This window comes from Hakea prostrata, chromosome 7 (genome assembly GCF_041222555.1).
Source record: "Hakea prostrata isolate BN-2017 chromosome 7, UWA_Hpros_2, whole genome shotgun sequence".
NCBI lineage: Eukaryota > Viridiplantae > Streptophyta > Magnoliopsida > Proteales > Proteaceae > Hakea > Hakea prostrata.
Genome location: NC_142606.1, coordinates 60,090,584 through 60,111,102, shown reverse-complemented (window position 1 = coordinate 60,111,102; position 20,519 = coordinate 60,090,584). Strand labels below are relative to the sequence as shown.

The 20,519-nt window shown below is 37.8% G+C and overlaps 1 protein-coding gene across 1 annotated transcript; it reads left to right on the top strand.

Annotated features, from left to right (window-relative positions):
• Window positions 1-3,921: 3,921 nt before the first annotated feature.
• Window positions 3,922-18,614, top strand: LOC149011543 (NADH-ubiquinone oxidoreductase 20 kDa subunit). Its single transcript, XM_089161065.1, has 2 exons — window positions 3,922-4,429; window positions 18,105-18,614. Exons 1-2 carry the CDS (start codon window positions 4,035-4,037, stop codon window positions 18,337-18,339), a joined length of 630 nt encoding a protein of 209 aa, XP_089017191.1. The 5' UTR covers window positions 3,922-4,034; the 3' UTR covers window positions 18,340-18,614.
• Window positions 18,615-20,519: the final 1,905 nt, after the last annotated feature.

Sequence of the window (20,519 nt, the reverse complement as noted above, 5' to 3'; positions counted from 1 at the left end):
GAGGACACCAATCTTTCTTGGATATTGTGTATGCACGATGGATCACTCATCTGATGCATCCCCTGCATAGTGCCGGTAAGTAAATATTGTGGGTTGTTGACTTGTAGATGTTGGTAATTCATTCAATCCTAACTCTAACTTTTAACTGTAAGTTTTTTTAACTGCACAACCTATTTTCCAAACCCTAGATATTAGTATAGTGAACATTTGGGGTTGGACACAAACCTGTTGGATCTCTGTTGTAGGTGAATTCGGGGTTGGAGCCGGATACGATGGTCCTATCATTTTGCCACAACAAGGTGAGATATCATGGATTTCAAACGATTAGAACTTGTATTTATTCTTTAAAGAATTTAGCTAACCATCGATACAAATGATTGTTAATCAAGTTGTTTAGGGACACATTTGGGTCCTTCAATGCAAATGTTGCTATACGGGGAAGAGAAAACAGTGATCCAAGTTAGATCTTAGATGCATAAATCCATTATTATTACAATTTATAGATAAGTTGATATATGTTAAGTATTAAAGTTCTAACTTAATGTATTTGTGATAATGTAGCTACGTGGTGGTATCTCTATGGGAATAGTGCATCTAATCTCTAGAGATTGGCGACAAGATCTTGTCTCAGACTTGCTCTACCTTTGGGTGCGAGAGGAATTGAAGTACATTTAACATGATCCACTCCACGAGGAGGAACCGGTTGAGAAGCCAACACCTAAATGATCTAGTGTTTTGCTACTAAAATATGTGGTTGAAGATACGACTTGCTAGGGAATAGGTTGAGAATAGTCGGCAGAACATCAACCTCGATGATATATTTGAGGTGGGTGCAGGTGAGAGAGATCCCCTCACTCAATGGATTTTGGATAGGGGTGAGCCAGTGTTGGACCAATCTGGAGTGAGGCCAGACCCAGAGCTAGCTCGAGCTACAGGGGTTGATGTTGATGAGTTTATGGCCTCTCAAGATGGGTAAACACATGCATGTGAACCAGAGGCAATTGGTACTGTTGATGAGGATTGGATGGTGGCACCAAGCACACAAGACAATGATCTAGATGACACTCTCTCTCCCAGTTCGACTCAGAGGGATGATGGTGGTGGTGGAGGACTTGAAGAGCATTTGCAGGTTCCACTATTAGAGACACATCAACCCCCACTTAGATACATTGAGGAGATTCATTTCACATATGCCACCCAGGATTAGGATTTGGGGGTGAGTATTATCATGGTCATGATACGAGCCACAACCAAAAGGGAAAGGGCCATGAGTAGCAGCACTAGCACAGAGGTGGTTATGATGATGTCACCTTTCCTCACATATCTTATGGATCTTACAGTTCTTATGTAAATCCTTCAGCTCCAGATTTGGCTAATAGCTTAATAGGAGTGATGGAATCCATGAGCTTGGATGAGTCTGTAGGCTTTACATTTGCTTCTAGGCTTATCGATTATGGGGTCCATCCCCCTCATGGACATTATGGTATGGGTATGGGTATCCCCTCCAGTGGTTCGTATTATGGGCACTCACACGATGATAGTTATTATGAGTGTGGTCTCTTGAGGTTAGAGTTGGTTGTAGAGTCCATATTTGACTTGTGGCAGATAGACCCACCATCTGCACAATCATTGGCATCAATAGTACCATCACCACCCCTACAAAACCTTCCTTGGCCCTATTCTCACTTCTCACACATGGGACTACTCTTGGAGGCAGAAAATGACCACTATAGAGCTACAATTCAAGACTATTTGGACAACTATCAGTATCAAATGAGATGGAATGAGTATGGAAAATGGTTTGGGGAGAGGCTGATTACCACTATGGATTGGATAGAAGAGAGTCAGGAGGAGTCGGATCCATCTAGGCACAATACTTGGTATTGAGAATTTGAGATTTGAGATGATTAGATGACTCTATGTATTTGCCTACACTACTGTACTTCTATAGTATCGTTGTATCTTGTAATTGTATAATGAATTGTAGACTTTAGTACATCTCTTCATTAGCTGTGTACTTGTGTTCTCTTTGCATGTTTACATTGGTTTATATGAGTTTCTAGACTTCTAGTTTTGCTTGCATACAGTCCGGCATTTGTCAATTATGAATATTAGTTTATGTGATATTTTAGGTCAAAAAAATGCTCCTAGTGTGTTTATTGGCCTCAATTTAGGCTACACAACAAAATTCAAGTAAAATGAACCCAAATACCCGCCAAAAGTAGGGGTCAAATTTTCATTGACACCCCTCAAAAAGTCACTTGAAAAGTCATGACATGTCATCGTGTTGATTGCCACCAACACGGCGGCATGTCGCGACTTTTCCAAACTTGGGTGAAACTATAGCCCCTAGTGCACTTAGGGTTGGTCTCCCCAAGATGATATTGTAGGCTGAGATATTTCAAACAACCATAAACATGGTAGGTAATGGAATCTGTTGCGGGTAAGCATCAACTGTAAGATCAAGTTGTATGTTATCTTCCAAATGGCGGAGCTCCTAGCAAATCCATAGAGAAGGGTTTCATTGGGCGTTAAATGCCCAAAGAGATGAAGCTCTTGGGTATGTGCAAGAGTTAATTCTGGCTTACCCGCTTACCAAATGAGAGTCTGAGTGACCATTTGTATAGTGGGAGCTAACCATGGAGATGAATGACGCTGGCCGTTAGATGACCAAATACAATTCCCAATGATCCTCATCGAAGGGACTAGCACAAAAGTTTACTTTGGCACGCTTGACAAGATCTGTACAGATCTTTACAAAAGCTGACACCAAAAGTGACATGTCTTGTTCTGACTCGACAAGCCGATGGGAAGCAATAGCAAGAGTGATTTGGCCTACTGGCATATCTCTTGATAAGTGCAAATCATTAAATGCATAGGTACGGTGTATTAAATGCTAAATTTAATGTTTTGGCAATGCTCACAACTATATAAAGATTGCTTCATGTCCAACTATAATCTTTCCAACAACGGGTCGAGAAGTCCATCAAGTGACAATCCCGGGATATAACTATCGCCAAGTGGCTAGTCCATAAACTAAATCCCGAGAAGTACCAAGAAGTGGTAGTGACTCTAGTTTGGCTAATTCGAACAAGTTCGGAAGTCCTAAATGCGGTTTGGCATAACAAGTGCTAAGCACATAGGGATATTTATAATAAAATAAATTTCAAGAGGTATAAATGTAATTGGCTCTTAAATTTAGGATAAATCAACTACTTATCCTTTTCCTTTCTCTCTTTCGAGAGGGGGTTTGGAGGTTATAGGGGCAAAGTCAAAATCACCTAGATGACTCCGGATCAACTCCGCATCAAAAGAGAACAATGTGCTCATACCATGAAGATTTTTTTTCTTTAAATTTTTTTGGTATTTATTTAATACTTTTAGATGAACTCTACCACTAGCGTGTGATAGGAATATATTAGGAAGCACATTATTCTCCCCTGACGAGGAGGTGATCTAGACTCCACCTGACGCATGACGCATGACGCATGCCTAAGGGGGACCAAAGCTCACAAATGAAACATCTTATGATAAAAGGCTCATAAATGAAACAAACCGAAGAAACCAGTGCCAACTGCCAGGTGCCCAACCTTGATAAACAAACCAAACTTCCTTATAGATTTGGTTCCGGATGATCCAATCATACGCCCCGAAAACCCGCTCAACCTCACCCGATATGTGGACACCCGTAAGGCCGTAATTTCGGTACGGCGTACTACTTTTGCCAATCTTCTAGTTCCACTTCCAGCTCAACCTGACCCGATGGATTGACACCTGCGGTTGTATCGGATTCGGACGATCTCGAGGCGGTCCGATAGCACTTGGGTACCGCCGAACCGACTCATTCGTTATATTCTTCTCCAACACAATTGGAACCCGAATAAACCGTTCACCCTTTAGTGAGATTCTCGTGTTATTCTCCTCACCTCAATTTTATTCCCAATTTGTTTCTGTTCCGACTTCTTCCCTCTAAGAAAGACTAAACGAAACCCCGTTTGCGATCTCAAGAGCTGTGAAACGATTATCGTGTCGAGATGGCCCTTCTCCCTAGAGCAGCTCGTCTTGCCCTAGTTTCTTCGCAAAGGGCGGCATCGATCCACACAACGATTCCTGCACTGTCGCCTTCGGCGGAGCCGACATCGCCGGCCCCCTATGCCCGTCCATCCTCACCGGCTTCTCCCACGGGGCTGCCGAAGGCAGCGGAGTTCGTGATCTCAAAGGTGGATGATCTGATGAACTGGGGTCGCACTGGATCCATTTGGCCGTTGACTTTCGGCCTTGCTTGCTGTGCGGTAGAGATGATGCATACCGGAGCTGCCCGCTATGATTTCGATCGATTTGGAATTATCTTCAGGCCTAGCCCCAGGCAGGCGGATTGTATGATTGTTGCTGGCACCCTTACCAATAAGATGGCACCTGCGCTTCGCAAGTAAGCTCTTATTGCTATATTCTTTCTATTTTTTGCGTTTACGCTATGTAAGGTTTGCCTTTTTATAATCGGATCGTGGGGTTAGATATAAGGATTTCCTTTGCTATTTGGGTATTCCGAAAGATGCAACTAGGTTTCATGTCTGTTGGTAAATGGTTGAAAGGGGCAATTTAGTGTGTGATATTTTGAGGGCAATATTTTGTTTGCTTTTTGAATGGCCACTCTATTGTTTCCCCTAATTATGTTTAGAGGTTATGAGTTTGAATTACTTGATTACCTTTGCAAAGCTCGGACTTGGAATTAGTTCTATTTGTTTTCTTGTGTGGAAGAGGGAAGATGGGTCCAGGGGCGTTGCAGAAGGGTTGTTTTCAGGTTAATTGCATATGCCTCTGAGGGACTATAGTGATTGCATTTCTTAAGGGTATGTTTGTTCAAGGAGAAGTTTTTTTTTTCTTTTGGTAGAGTTCACGGAGAAGTTAGTGCTGTGGGAACAGAGAGTACCGGAAAGTTGTATTTTCCCAGAAGCATGGTAAAGTTGATCCGTGTATCATGGTTGCTGTATCTTCCACCTCACCTCTCCCAAGATCCGCTCATTTGGTAGGATTTTTGTGGGGAAGGGGGCCAACGTGTATAAATCCATGAGATTTTTCTTTTGGAGGATTTTTTTTTTGGTGGGGGGGGGGGGGCAGGTTTGGATGCTGCTGTTGTGGACCTAAGGCTCTACTAAGATCAGTTAAACAAGTTGAAAGGATGTTCAAGAATGTTTTTTCCATAATACCGAGGAGAAAGATTCAAGCCTTTCTTAGCAAAGGGAATCAAAACTTGAGGAAGCAACAAGATTATATGTGTATTTGTGTATATACACATATAGTCATGAGACAAAGGTTACTTGGGGTACAGGCTGAATCTACCATGGTTTGAGTTGTTGAAATCAGACAACAAATTGATAGTCCTAGCAATTTATGGATTTTAAAGCTTGAAGTACAACTGACAGGAATCTTCCACTTGTTTGTCTTCACCTGCTATCTTTTTTCTCCATTTCTTTTGCAAGCATGATTACATACTGTATAGCTGATCTCCCTAAGACATCCGAGATCTAATTAAAGGGTAATGAGCATTGCATTTGAGAAGGGATGGAAAGCGAATTGTGGAAGGGGAGAGAAGACAAAGTTAGAGAGAGCTTGAGAGATTCTATTTGGAAGGTGATTTTGTTTTTCTTGTGGGGTTGAGCTATTCATCTCTATGTTGGGTAGAGTTATGAGTGAAGGAAGGGACTAGAAAAACCTTGAAGATCGAAGGTAGAACTGAAATTTCAAACCCAAATATGCAGCAAAGAGAATCAAGATGAGCCAATGCTGAAAGGTGGCTTAAATCTTCTTCCATCTTAAGTAATTTAGGATTTATATTTTTTTGAGTGGGAGAGAAAAATTGAGAAAACATAAAGTGTCAGGAGAATAGAAGCTAGATCCTTATATTGATCTAAATAAAAAAGATAGGAGTTCGTGTGGATTCCCAGTAAATTAAAATGGCATGTATGACAATGATTTGGAACAGAATTGTTGGATTACTGTGTTGAATGAGTTAGTGATTCTATTATATGAATGGCGATAATGAATAACTAACACCTTTATATTGGTATGGATAATGCCAGCAAAGTTAATGGATTGATATGTCTTACAACATATTTGAATGGTTTATGTTTAGAAGAATATAGTTTTGATGTATCTCCCTACATTATGAAATGTATTCGGTGTTCGTGGTATATGTATGTTTTTGTATATCATTCATGATTGAAAAGCATGCCAAATTCATGTATAAGAGTTGATGAGGGAGAAACTAGTGTTTGTCTGGAAGTCAATGATGATGTGGCATATATAGAATCTTCCATTGGCGAGCAAAGTGGGGTATCATTTATTATTATTATTTTTATAAATCCATGAAATTAAGGCATGTTATGGTTAAACAGTTTAACTTTATACATTTATCTCATTGTCAGTCGTGAGAGTTTCCCCAGTTGAGCGTATAAATGGGGAATGGGTGGTTGTAGCTTAGTATCTTTTTAGCGCAGCTTGTGAAAATTTTAAAATCACAAAGATTAGAATGTATTAATTCTAAAAGTTGTGTGCTTTTAGAAACTTGACAAAAATGTTTTCTAGTAATTTTTGCTTGGGCACATACTTCACATAAAACCATTAGATGTATCCAATGGTATGTTATAAGTTTTGGAAAACTGTCCCATTTTCCTATAGTTCACATGTTCCAATTTACAATGCAATGTTTTAGGATCAATTAAGCTTGAACCAGTATGATTTATGGTTTCATTTCCTAAACTTAGTCTATACATGCCATTAAATAGATAAGCACGTCCAAAGTAGTGAGAGTTAATAGATAAAGTTACACTACCACTATGAAAAGAAATACACATGCCAACATTGCATAAAAGGCTAAGTGAAATTAAATTCTTTTCTAAATTAGGAACTGCTTTTTACTTCTTTTAAAGTTAGTCTTTACCTGAAGATAGAATCATATTTGCAGTTCCTCTTTGGGTTATCATAGTTGATGCTCCATTTGCAACTGTTATAGTCTTTGAAACCTCGATGCTGTTAGTTAGCGAGTTCTTATTGTGGCAAACATGACATGTAGCTTTTGAGTCCAACCACCAATCTGAAAAAGTAATGGTCTTGACCTCCTTTGCACCCACCATGGCTACAAAGTGTCTGGGCTCAGTATTATTAGTCATCCTGTTGACTTCTTTTCTTTTTATTGTGTCCATCACTCCTTTTTGGTAGTCTACAATCAACCGTATAGTGTTCCCATTTTTCACAGTTGTGGCACTTGACCTTCTTTTTGTTTAGGATAGTCTTTTTGGCCTCCAACTTATTGGGTTCACTTTTGTCTGGCTTGGTTTTCTTAGAATTATACTTGGGATGAGTGACCATTTTTGCAGCAGATTTTTTTCCAATAGACAAGTGGGCGGAAACCACTTTAGGACAAGCTATCCGAAATGGTTTCAACAATATGGGCACCTTCCAATTTCCAATTGGATCCAAAAAATTGTCTTGGACGGTGATTGTGAAATTGGGATCTTGAGGGGGGTAAAGGTGCCTCGACAAACCCTTGATCCTAACCCTCGGATGACTTAGAAGGGCTTTCCCAACTTGGTCAATCTTTGCTCAAGCTCTTTCAGACCCTCTCCTAATGAGTCAAGCTGCTTTGCTTCTCCAGTTCTTCGCTCATGGACTGGATTCTTTTGTAAGGCCTTTTCTTCGCTTGACCTGAGCAAGCTGATTTCTCGCGTCAAAGGCGCGTATATCGCGCTTGTCTTGAGCCCTTTTGAGCTGAACATTTATACCCTTAGCCCCTTGCTTTCTATCGATATGGGCCAGCAGATTACTTTGAGAATAGAATTGTTGGTTTGACCGACAAACTACGTGGGAAAATGAGCCTTCTTTCTTTGGCAAGCATTTTTTTTAAGTAACAATTCAGTTCGGTTTCGGAAAACTTGCCAGTCGTGGACTCTATTCACCATCTCCAAGTTGTTTTTTAAGTTTGTTCTCATCTTCGATTCGTATGAACCATTTGAGATCATCCAGCCCCACCTCTACCTTTTTCCTATACATCTTAGTCTTAAATGAGTGCCAGGTCGATGATAACTTATAAATAATTGTCCCAACAAGAAATTGATCACAAACCTTTTTTTTTTTTTTTTTTGACTAGTTTGGATCTTAGGTTTTCTAGATTTGTAACTTGAGGTAGTATTTCTTTGTCTTCAACAAATTTGAAGTCCATGAATTTGTCCACTAGATGAGCTTTGGACAATTCTTCCTCCTCCTTATATTAAGTATTTAGGTTGTCCCATATTTTACTTAGCACTTTTATATTTGTTATAGGTTTTTGCAAGTCTATCTGAAAAGACATTCAACAAATAGTCTCTGTAGAAATCCTCATCTTTTGTCCATTGTAATTCATCGGTATTCTCAACAATATCTTCAAAAGAGGTTTGTACCATATAAAACACATTCAAAAACTTTAATCCAAATTGTGTATTCCTATTCCAGGCATTAAACTCAGATCCAGTAAAGGTCTGTAGTTTGACCATGTCAATTGGAACAACATCCATTTTAATCCTAAATATAATAAATACAATTAATCAAAGAAGATAATTCAATTGCCCACTAAAAATGGGTTTGAGGAATAACTAAAAAACTATTGATATGACTATCATTGAGGGTTTCTTAGTAGCCAGTATTGACGGTTGTCCATCAGAAGGGATTGCAGAAACCGTTTTATTAAAAAAAAAAACCAATGATGGAATCATGATAACTAATAGATATTATGAATATAAACTATTTTATTAAAACAAATAAAATAACCACAGATTCTACTTTTATAAAGTAATTATGTAACATAAAAGTAACCATATGAATGAATTCTCGTAAAATGGGTCAAGTGGGAAAACCAATGAGAATCTTCTTTTTCAATTTTAATGCCAATGTCACTTTTCGCTTGAACGTCACTATCCTCTTTAAAAGGTCAATTCACATTCAAGATGTCAAATCATGAAAAAAAGTTAATCGATTCACTATTTTTAAAAATTAATATTTTAAAACAGAATGCAAAGAAGAAAGTGAGTGACTGACCTCTTGAACGTCACTTTCTTTTCTTTTATAATGATGATAAACAACATTGAGTTGTCAATGTCACTAAAAAAAATTTCTTTATCAAATCATGAAAGGATAAGACAAATAATGAATTAAAAAAAACTTGGTAATTGATTCACTGTTTTGATAATAAACAACAGCAATCATGGGCCACGCTGCCTTTCTAACTTTTGAAAGATAAAACAAAAAATAGCATTGTCAATATTGTTTTTCGGTTTCATAAATTTCGAATAAAATTCGTTACACTTACGATACTCTACAAAAGAGGAACAAACAAATAAACGTACCCACACGAACTTGAAGACATATTGGGAAATTGAATCGTAGAACTTAGGCAAGGTCGGATCTCCTTTTTGAAATTCCACCAAACGAAACTCTCAAAGAAATTTTGCTAATGCTTTAAGATTGTTAGGGTTAGGGATTAAGCACAAGGTTGCTTAAAGCATTACACCTTGAGTATCTAGATTGGAATACCTAGACCGTTGCTTTCAGCTATTATTTATAGAACCACACTGAGTTCTATTGGTAATTGGAATCTCCCACAAAGGCCCATTACACCATTAGATCATAACTAATCTGATGGCCCATATTAGAACATAAGTTGGGTATAACTTGAGTACCTCAACATAAGTTGGTTATGACTCAAATACCTCAACAATCTCCTCCTATGTCCTATATAATGGCTCTAACATTAGTCCCAGAACTCAGTGTGGTTCTATAAATATTAGCTGGAAGCAACGGTCTGGGTATTCCAATCTAGATACTTAGGGTGTAATGCTTTAAGCAACCTTGTGCTTAAACCCTAACCCTAACAATCCTAAAGCATTAACAAATTTTCTTTGAGAGTTTTGTTTGGTGGGATTTCAAAAAGGAGATCCGACCTTGCTTGAAGTCCTGTGATTCAATTTCCAAATATGTCTTCAAGTTCGTGCGGGTACATTTATTTGTTTGTTCCTCTTTTGTAGAGTACCGTATTGTACCCAAAAAAAAAGTATCGTAAGTGTAACGAATTTTATTTGGAATTTAGGAAACCGAAAAAGCAAACTGACAATGCTGTTTTTGGTTTAATTTTTCAAAAGTCAGAAACGCAGCGTGGCCCATGATTGCTATTGTTTATTATCAAAACAGTGAATCGATTACAGAGTTTCTTATTTTTTATTCATGATTTGTCTTATCCTTCCATGATTTGAGAAAGAAAATTTTTTAAGTGACGTTGACAACTCAATGTTGTTTATCTTCATTAGAAAAGAAAAGAAAGTGATGTTCAAAAGGCCAGTCACTCACTTTCTTCTTCTTTGCATTCTGTTTTAAAGTATTAATTTTTAAAAATAGTGAATCGATTACCTTTTTTTTCATGATCTGACATCTTGAACGTGAATTGACCTTTTAAAGAGGAAAGTGACATTCAAGTGAAAAGTGATGTTGGCATTAAAATTGAAAAATAAGATTCTCATTGGTTTTCCCACTTGACTCGTTTTATGAGAATTCACTCATATGATTACTTTATAAAAGTAGAATTTGTGGTTATTTTATTTGTTTTAATAAAATAGTTACTATTTATGTTATCTGTCAGTTATTATGATTCCATCATTGGTTTTATTTTTTAATAAAAAGGTTTCTGTAGTCCCTTCTGGTGGACAACCGTCGGTACTGGCTACTAAGAAACCCTCAATGATGGTCATATCAACAATTTTTTAGATATTCCTCAAACCCATTTTGAGTGGCCAATTGAATTATTTATCTTCTTTGATTAACTATATTTATTATATCCAGGATTAAAATGGATGCTGTTTCAATTGATATGGTCAAACTACAGACCTTTATTGGATCTGAGTTTAATGCCTGGAAAAGGAAGACATAATTTGGATTGAAGTTTTTGAATGTGTTTTATATGGTACAAACTCTTTTGAAGATACTGTTGAGAATATCGATGAATTACATTGAACAAGAGATGATGATTTCTGCAGAGACTATTTGTTGAATGTCTTGTCCGATAGACTTGCAGAAACCTATAGCAAATATAAAAGTGCTAAGGAAATATGGGACAACCTAAATGCTCACTATAAGGAGGAAGAATTGTCCAAAACTCATCTAGTGGACAAATTCATGGACTTCAAATTTGTTGAAGACAAAGAAATACTACCTCAAGTTACATATCTGGAAAACCTAAGATCCAAACTAGTCAGAGAAAAAATAAATGTTTGTGATCAATTTCTTGTTGGGACAATTATTTATAAGTTACCATCAACCTGACACTCATTTAAGACTGAAATGTGCATAGGAAAAAGGTACAGGTGGGGCTGAATGATCTCAAATGGTTCATACGAATCGAAGATGATAATAGACTTAGAAACAACTTGGAGATGGTGAATAGATAAAAATCTGCTGCAAATATGGTCACTCATCCCAAGTATAATTCTAAGAAAACCAAGCCACACAAAAGTGAATCCAATAAGTTGGAGGCAAAAAAAACTATCCTAAACAAAAAGAAGGTTAAGTGCCACAATTGTGAAAAATGGGGATACTATGCGGTTGACTGTAGACTACCAAAAAAGAGTGATGGACACAATAAAAAGAAAGAAGTCAACATGATGACTGATAATACTGAGTCCAAACACTTCGTAGCTATGGTGGGTGCAAAGGAGGTCAATACCAGTACTTCTTCAAATTGGTGGTTGGACTCAGGAGCTACATGTCATGTTTGCCACAATAAGAACTTGCTGACTGACATCATCGAGGTTTTAGAGACTATAACCCACAGAGGAACCGCAAATCTGATTCTATCTTCAAGTAAGAGGCTAACTTTAAAAGATGTTAAAAGCAGTTCCTAATTTAGAAAAGAATTTAATTTCACTTAGCCTTTTATGTAATGTTGGCATGTGTATTTCTTTTCATAGTAGTAGTGTAACTTTATCTGTTAACTCTCACTACTTTGGATGTGCTTATCTATTTAATGGTATGTATAAACTAAGTTTAAGAAATGAAACCATAAACCATACTGGTTCAAGCTTAATTGATCCTGATACATTGCATTGTAGATTGAGACATGTGAACTATAGGAAGATGGTCCAGTTTTCCAAAACTTATAGCATACTATTGGATACATCCAATGGTTTTACATATGTGAAGTGTGTGCCCAAACAAAAATTATTAGAAAACTTTTTCGTCAGGTTTCTAGAAGCACACAACTTTTAGAATTAATACATTCTGATCTTTGTGATTTTAAAAATTTCACAACATGAGGAGGACGGAAGTATTTAATTACCTTTATAGACGATTTCTCTAGATATTGTCATATTTATCTGTTAAAATCAAAAGATGAAGCATTTGAATGATTCAAAATTTTTAAGAGTAGAGTTGAAAATCAGTTAAATTTAAAAATTAAAAGACTTAGAAGTGATAGAAGAGGTGAATATTCTTTGATAGAGTTCAAATTTTTTTGTGCCTCTGAGGGTATAATTTTTGAAACTACTACACCTTACCCACCCCAATCAAATGGCATAGCTGAACGTAAAAACAGGACGTTAACAGAAATGTTGAACTCCATGTTGTTGACTGCTGTCATGCCTTCCTGTTATTGGGTAGAATCATTAATAATTGCAAATCACATTCTAAACAGGTTACTATACTCAAAATTGATTGAGACTCCATATGAACTATGGCATAAACGTCCTTGTAGAATTGACCTCTTAAAGACCTGAAGTTGTATTGCTTATGTAAGGATACAAGACCCAAAAAGACCAAAGGTGGGACCTAGAACAAACATTTGTGTGTACCTGGGATGTGCAGAAGATAGTGTTGTAGACCAATTCTAGGATCTATCGACCAATGTGGTGATAGAATCTAGGGATGCATTGTTCTTTGAAGTTAAGTTTCTTCGATTGATTTGTTTGCTTGCATGAAGAAACAAGATTTTAAAATGTTTGGATGTTAGGAAAAATAATTATAGTAGGAGAAGCTCTACCTTGATGCCCTGAAACACTCCCCTCCCCCACCAAAAAAAATGAAAAAAGGGGGGAGGGGAAGTTACATGCAGCTACTTAATTTTCTCTGGACAGGCTGAACCAGGTCCATGGTCTGATGTCAAGTTTCATCCCAGTCTGAAATCACTTTGGGTCAAAATAAACTGGCAAAAAATCCTAACTTCAATAGGATGCATTAGACCATGGACCTGGGTAGTGTTACATGAATGCTATTGTATGCGAAGTGGATGATTTATGATGCTAGAATTTGACATGTTGAAAATCTGGGCCTTAGACTTGTCCATCCTTTTGGGGTTGGGGGTTTGCCAAACTATTAACTGTTCCCTTGCATAAATACCATGCAAAATGTGCCTCTATAGCCATAGGAATGGAATGTCTAAATTTTTCATCTATTTGCAGTTAGTTTGAACTATCTAATAGCTCTAGATTGAACAACGGGCTTGCTCTGTGATAGAGTGAATGGCAGAAATGGCAGAACATGATTTATGATGGCTGAACTTCTTATGTATGGTGAAATTGAAGATATGTATCATGTGTGTCCCTTGATGTAATGTTTGCAACAGGATTTATGCTGTTAGTGTATGTCTAGTTGATCGGTTTTTCTGATGGAGACGTGTATGTGTGCCACTATGTTACCATATGGCTACTCAAGAAGTTATTTCATTCTTTTCTCTATGAAAAATTAAAAAAATGAATTATCTATCTGGGGGCATTGAGTATTGGAATGGTGTAGCTATTGATTAATTTTCTAGAATGTTCTATACATTGAAGTGGGTTGTCAGAATATGATCCTCACCCAGATGATTGGGAAGAATACTGATCTTTATGAAGTGTTGGTCTGTGGTGGAATGACATTAATGAACCAAGTTATAAGATGAATTGATTTTCCATATAATATTATTGATTTCTCATGGTATATAATGTAGGACTGTAAACCAAACAGTAACGTTCTCAACAATTATTGCTCAAGCTCCAATATGTCTACAGTATACCCTCATCTATCGTTGGAATACTTTGATGTTTTTTTTGCTGAGTTAATCTACATTGGATGAAAGAAATGATGTTCGTCACTCTTTTGAAGTGATAATGCATGACAATCGAGGAGGTTTATGCCTTTTTTCGTTGAAAGGGATTTTTCTATTGTAGCTCCCTGCAGCTCCATCATTACCATGGTGATTGCAGTACACTATGATCCTCCTACTGCAGGATCTGAGATGGGAAAATTTAAGCAGCCCTACCCTTGCTTCGAAGGAGAAGCACTTTCCAAGTGTTTGTCCTGCAACCTGCAGGCTGCAATAGGCAACTTTAACCATTGCACTGAGGTGCACTGTCTTTTATCATGGTCCATTCTTTGGAACATAAACAATACTTGTTTTGGGTTGTGTCTGAATCATTTTGAGGAACATCGTCCATTTCCTGCTTGGTTTTATTCTGTCTTCATACAAAGGGTGCTTCTTGGTATAACCGAAGTGGTGAACTGAGCAAGTTGGGACCTTCTTTTGATTGCCCCTTTGTCCTATTCCCAATTTTTGTAAGTTTGGTAAATGCTTCTTGGTTATTTCATGTTGCTTGCATTTCTGTTTTATCCTGTTGGAGTAAATAATTTGTTTCTTTCTTCTTGGTTATTTTTTTTTAAGTTGTTGGTTGTTTTTTATATTTTTGTTTTTTTTTATATGCCTTAAAGGTTCTATATTACATGTTGTATAACATTGCATTCCCTAATCCTACTACATTTCGGTTTCACACTATGGGTAGACTTAGAAACATCCAAGGGTTGTTTCTAAGAAATCCAAGGCCACCAACGTGTTCGAAAGGCCTTAAATAAGCTAAATACCAAGTTTCAACCCAATTGGACCCCCACCCCCCCCCGGGGGGGGCCGCGGGGGGGCGCCAAGAAGTGTGGTTTATCGGCCCCGCGCCCCCCCCGGGGGGGGGGCCCTCTCTCTTTTCGGGGGGGCGATCTCTCTCGAGAGCGAGATCTTCTACCATTTCGGTTAACGGAGGTTATTTCATGTTGCTTGCATTTCTGTTTTATCCTGTTGGAGTAAATAAGAAGTTTATTCTGAGTTTTACCTAATTTCTTTTTCCTGTTGATGGAGTCATAGATAGATGAGTAACTTTTGCTTTTTGGTTGTAGGATAGGATTATGGTGTTTTCTATGCATTTAGATGTTTGGTTAATGGAGGTTATTTCATGTTGCTTGCATTTCTGTTTTATCCTGTTGGAGTGAATAAGAAGCTCATTCTGAGTTTTACCTAATTTTCTTTTTCTTGTTGGAGTCATAGATAGATGAGTAACCTTTGCTTTTTGGTTATAGGATAGGATAGGATAGGGTTATGATGTTTTATACTTCGTTCCATGTAACAGCATGTAAGCCAATGAGTCTCAGTTGGATTTTTAGAACTAAATGACAAAAATTTATTTTTGTTTACCTGCATTGTGTGATCATGTGTGCTCTCTCTCTGCTCTCCTCTACTTGTTTAACTGAGCTCTTATTCCTCCTTCCCAGATTATCCTGCTGGTTTATTCCTCTCATATGCTTTTCTTCTTTCCTATTACTGTTCTTCACCAGGTTGTAAAGGGGTTGATCGATCTCTCTCCTAATTTTTTGGACTGATCTTATGGGAATCAGATTGCTGAATTTTGGGCAACTATCCCACTTGCATCTCATCTCTTAAATTCTCTGCTCCTGGGAGTAACAAACCTGGGAATATTTCTGATCCCGCATCTATTGCTTGGTTCTGATTCAGGATTTTCCTGAATACATTACTTGTTATTTTGGTCAGATATGAGTCGAGATCTAGAGGGGAGGGAGTCGTGGATCTTATCCTTAAGTTGCATAGCATTTGGACTTGATTTGCAGTTGCTGAGTTGATCTGTTAGTATCAGTTCCATCACCTTCAACATTTGAGTCGTCAGAAAAGACATCAAGTCTTATCTGCTTTTGAACGACTTTCTGAAATTTGACAAGGCCCTTTCTTCTAACTTTGTCTGCAAGTTTTTCCCAGTTTGAAATTTAATGCCTGATTCTTCCCTTTCTTCAAAATCTTAATTATGCTCCTGTTACTGTTTACCTTGGTTTTAGAAGGTTCTGATTGTGCCACGTGATTGCTTCTCCTTCTAAATTGGACTTTTTATTATTTGCTTATTGGACCCTGAAATGTTTGTGTTGATATTTGACTTGTTTTAGAAGGTCCTGATTGTTCCACGAGATTGCCACTCCCAAAAGTGAGTTGTTGATTATTTCTGAGCCCATAGTGATACAATTTAATTGTTTTGAACCCTGGATTGTATCAATGGACTAAAAGGGGGTTTCAACATATTTTGAGCAATTTCTGTTATGGCATTCATTTGCACCCAATTTTATGCCAAGATAACCTTAGGAGAAGTGGCGAGACAGGATATGCATAGCTTAGACGTTGTATTTAGAAGACTAGTAGGGCCTCAAATAGAGCTGATCAGAAAGGCAAGGATCCATGCCCCCATTTATGGGAGAAGTTTGTTGTTGTTGTGTATGCTAAATGACAAAAACCTTACCCTCATTGACAGAATGGTTGTGATTTATTTGGACAAAAAAATTAGGTTTCAACTGTCTTTTTCACCCACTTTGGTTACAATAAGGTATCCTCCATACAACACAAATGGAGGAGAGCTTACTCAATTCAGTTTTGTTCTGATTGAATGTGGGGTCATCCACATGGATGCTTTTTCCCCTAGCTGCTGTGTTCAAAGCCAAACAAGATTCCAGTCCTGAGATATACATGTTTCTCCTGACTTCGCCACTGGTTCTCTTCGGCCTTATCTTGAATTCAATTAGCTCCAATTTTAAATAAATAACAGACGATTTCTTGCGACTTGCTTTAACTTATGTATTCGTCTTCGTATCTTTTTAGTTTTACTACTCACCCACCATGACATATCACTTCAACCACATGAAGTTCAGTTAAATCTTTATATCTCAATTGTCCAACATATAGCCTTGTATCTTGTCATTGGTCGTGTAGCTTTTGTAATAAAAATTTCCTGTTGAGATAACGTCGATCACGCAATATTGCAGATGCACCTCCACTATATTCACCTTATTCTAATTTATTGTATACTAGCATCATCTGTTTATCCTTCTCTATTCATGCTTGAACCTGTGTCTAAAATTATACCTTCGCTGTAACATCAATTTTTACCACCCCACTTTTATGTAGTATCAATAGGTTGATCCAATGAATTTTTGTCCAACACCAAAAAGAAATATGGTTTTGGTTTAAGAAGAGTTCTACTTAATTAAGTAAATTATTTCAGTTCTAATTTTGGTCTTTGGTTTGACCTTTGTTTTAGAATTTTATATTTCAATGGGGATTTGTGTTTTCTTTTTTAAATTAAATACATGCTTAATAACACCAGTGGAGACTAGGATGCATTGAGAGATGTTGTGTGTTACTTGTAGAATCAGACAGTGAGAACCCCCCCCCCCCCCCCCCCAAAAAAAAAAAAAAAAAAAGGGAGAAAAAAAGATCTCTACTTTTTCCCGTTCTTCCTATTCTTCTAAATCTCTTCTATCACAGTCAATCCTAGCAGCCTATTTCCAAGGTCTGCATCATCCTCTTAGCCCTATTGTTCTACTTATTTTAAGACTAGTTGATTCCAATGTTGATCCTATGAATCCAACTCTGCATTTTTCTTGGTAAGTTTTTCATGCATCAAAACATTATCATCTGCGAAAAACATAGACCAGGGGATCACAGCTTGAATATCCATTGTCAACTCGTTAATGATTAGTGCAAACAAATATGGGTGCAAGGTTGAACTTTAGCGTAATCCAGTTGTTTGGGATTTTTGCCTGCCTCCAACAGTTCTTATGCTTGTCATCATCATAGTTACTGAAGCATTATCATTTTTCTAGGAATCCTTTTCCCGACTCTACTTGGTGAATTGAAAAGAGACATCAACCTGATCATTGGATTAGTGGTGGGTAGTTGTCCCAAGTTGTTTAAATGAAAGAGAAACTTATGTTGTGATATTGTTATCTTACTGCAGGGTGTATGATCAAATGCCTGACCCTCGGTGGGTTCTTTCAATGGGAAGCTGTGCAAATGGTGGCGGGTACTACCACTATTCATACTCTGTTGTTCGGGGCTGCGATAGGATTGTACCAGTTGATATCTATGTTCCTGGGTGCCCCCCAACTGCTGAGGCCCTACTTTATGGAATGCTTCAGCTTCAGAAGAAGATCAACAGGCGGAAGGATTTCCTTCACTGGTGGACCAAGTGAAGTGTCTGTGACTTCTTGTTGGGCTATTTTCCAGTGACTGCTAAGACAGTTATGGAAGAAATAAATTCTATAATGGAAGTACTTATTCTGTGGCCTGTCTAAAGGCAATAGGAACGGAAACTGCTGTCATTATAGAACTTCTGAGAGATAACTAAGATGTTCTTTTCAATCTTGGAAAACAACTGTTTTGCTTTATACGTGTGTTTCTATAACTGTGCCGACCGGGCTTGTAAATCGAGATTGTATTTGCTTAATTATGCACATTTCTTTGTTTAGAGGTGGTTATTGGACTTTTTTTGTGCTTTTGACTGAACAAATAGGTAAAATGTTCACCCCCTGATTATGCCCAGGCCACAGCTGGTTTTGAGTTTTCCCTTTTCTTCATTCTTATCGAGGGGTTGGCCAGACGATATGAGAAGGATCAAGCTACTAAATGGTCAACGAGGTCAGAACCACACCACTTGGAAGAGGTTGAGCCGCTACCGTTCATACAATCCTGGGAAAAGGTAGAGGGTGTGGCATTTATGAGACCATCCATTTTCTCTGCGATTTCTTTGATGTTATTTTGAAGAATCGCGAAAAACCTACTTCTTGAACACTAACCTTGTATTCTATTGTTTCTTCTTGTGGTGATGAGAGACCGAGGCTTGCATCATAGGAGACCAACCGTGCTTGGCAATGTTATGAATATGAGGGTGGTGAAGCCACATCAACTCAACAGTAGAAAGGGGTGATTCCCTTTGCTAACCATGTCGAAGGCCAGTGAAAAAGGTCTCTTTGTCTGGTGCACTCTTACTGACGAATTTGGAAAACCATGCTGCCAATTCAAGCACGGGTCTAATGTTTTTTGACCCCTAACAAATATTTGACCAAGTAAACCTAGGGCCAGGAAAACCTAGATCTAGGACAGCACAATAGTCACGTTTTGATTCTAGTGTGAAGCACTGAGCTGCATGCACCCCAGATTATCCCGGCAGTGGCGGAGCCACGTTGGGACCGGAGGGGGCCATGGTTCCCCCCCCCGGATTTTTTTGAAATTGTAAATATCCTTATTTTTTACCTTATTTCTCTATCTTTAAATGTGAAATACCACTATTTGGCCCCCTTCCAAAAATTAAAAATAAAAATTTAAGATAAAGATTATGGGTACAAATGTCATTCATAATCTTTATCTAATGGTTATCATTAAATTCCTAGTTTAAGGGGCGCATGCCCCCGTTATCCCGCGGTGGCGGAGCCCGTTGGGCCGGAGGGCCTGGTCCCCCCGGTTTTTGATTGTATATCCTTATTTTTACCTTATTTCTCTGTCTTTAAATGTGAAATACCACTTTTGGCCCCCTTCCAAATTAAAAATAAAATTTAAGATAAAGATTATGGGTACAAATGTCATTCATAATCTTTATCTAATGGTTATCATTAAATTCCTAGTTTTAGGAATAAAAGGTTAAATTCTAATTAAAAACTAACTCAGGATCCATGAATTTCTCCTTATATATTCTCTCATATTTTCATCTCTATTTATTCCTCTCATGAATCTCCTCTTTTATTCCTATTTTTTCTCTTTTTTTTTTCTCACACGTCTCACAAAATATTGAAGTAGTTAGCAAATTTTGGAATTTTCCTAAATCTTCTCCACATTAGGTATTCACTCTCTCTTTCTCAAATTAATCTTTTCTCTCTCTTACACTCATGAATTTTCTATTAATTTACCTAATTTTTAATGTAGACTCCACATTATAATATAATAATATATTATGAGATGGGACCTCCAGTGGGTCCCACATTGGCCCACTTACATTTGGCCCCCCCAATGTTCAATCCTGCTCCGCCCCTGTATCCCGGCACACCAGATTTAATATTGGCCATTGATGAAAAGCATGTGCTCTTTCAGTGTTTTAACTGAAGCCAAACCCTTGAACCCTTGTTTCATCTGATTGGGCCGAACCCAAGCACAAACAAAATGCCAGGTTTCAAAATCGTTCAAAAGAGGGAAAACGAACATGAACGCAGAGAGAGAGAGAGAGAGAGAGAGAGAGAGAGAGAGAGAGAGAGAGAGAGAGAGAGAGAGAGAGAGAGAGAGAGAGAGAGAGAGAGAGAGAGAGAGAGAGAGAGAGAGAGTTGTGTCTTCTGCATCCCATCGTGTTCGTCTTTTTTATTCTCAAAATTCCAAGAGAGAGAGT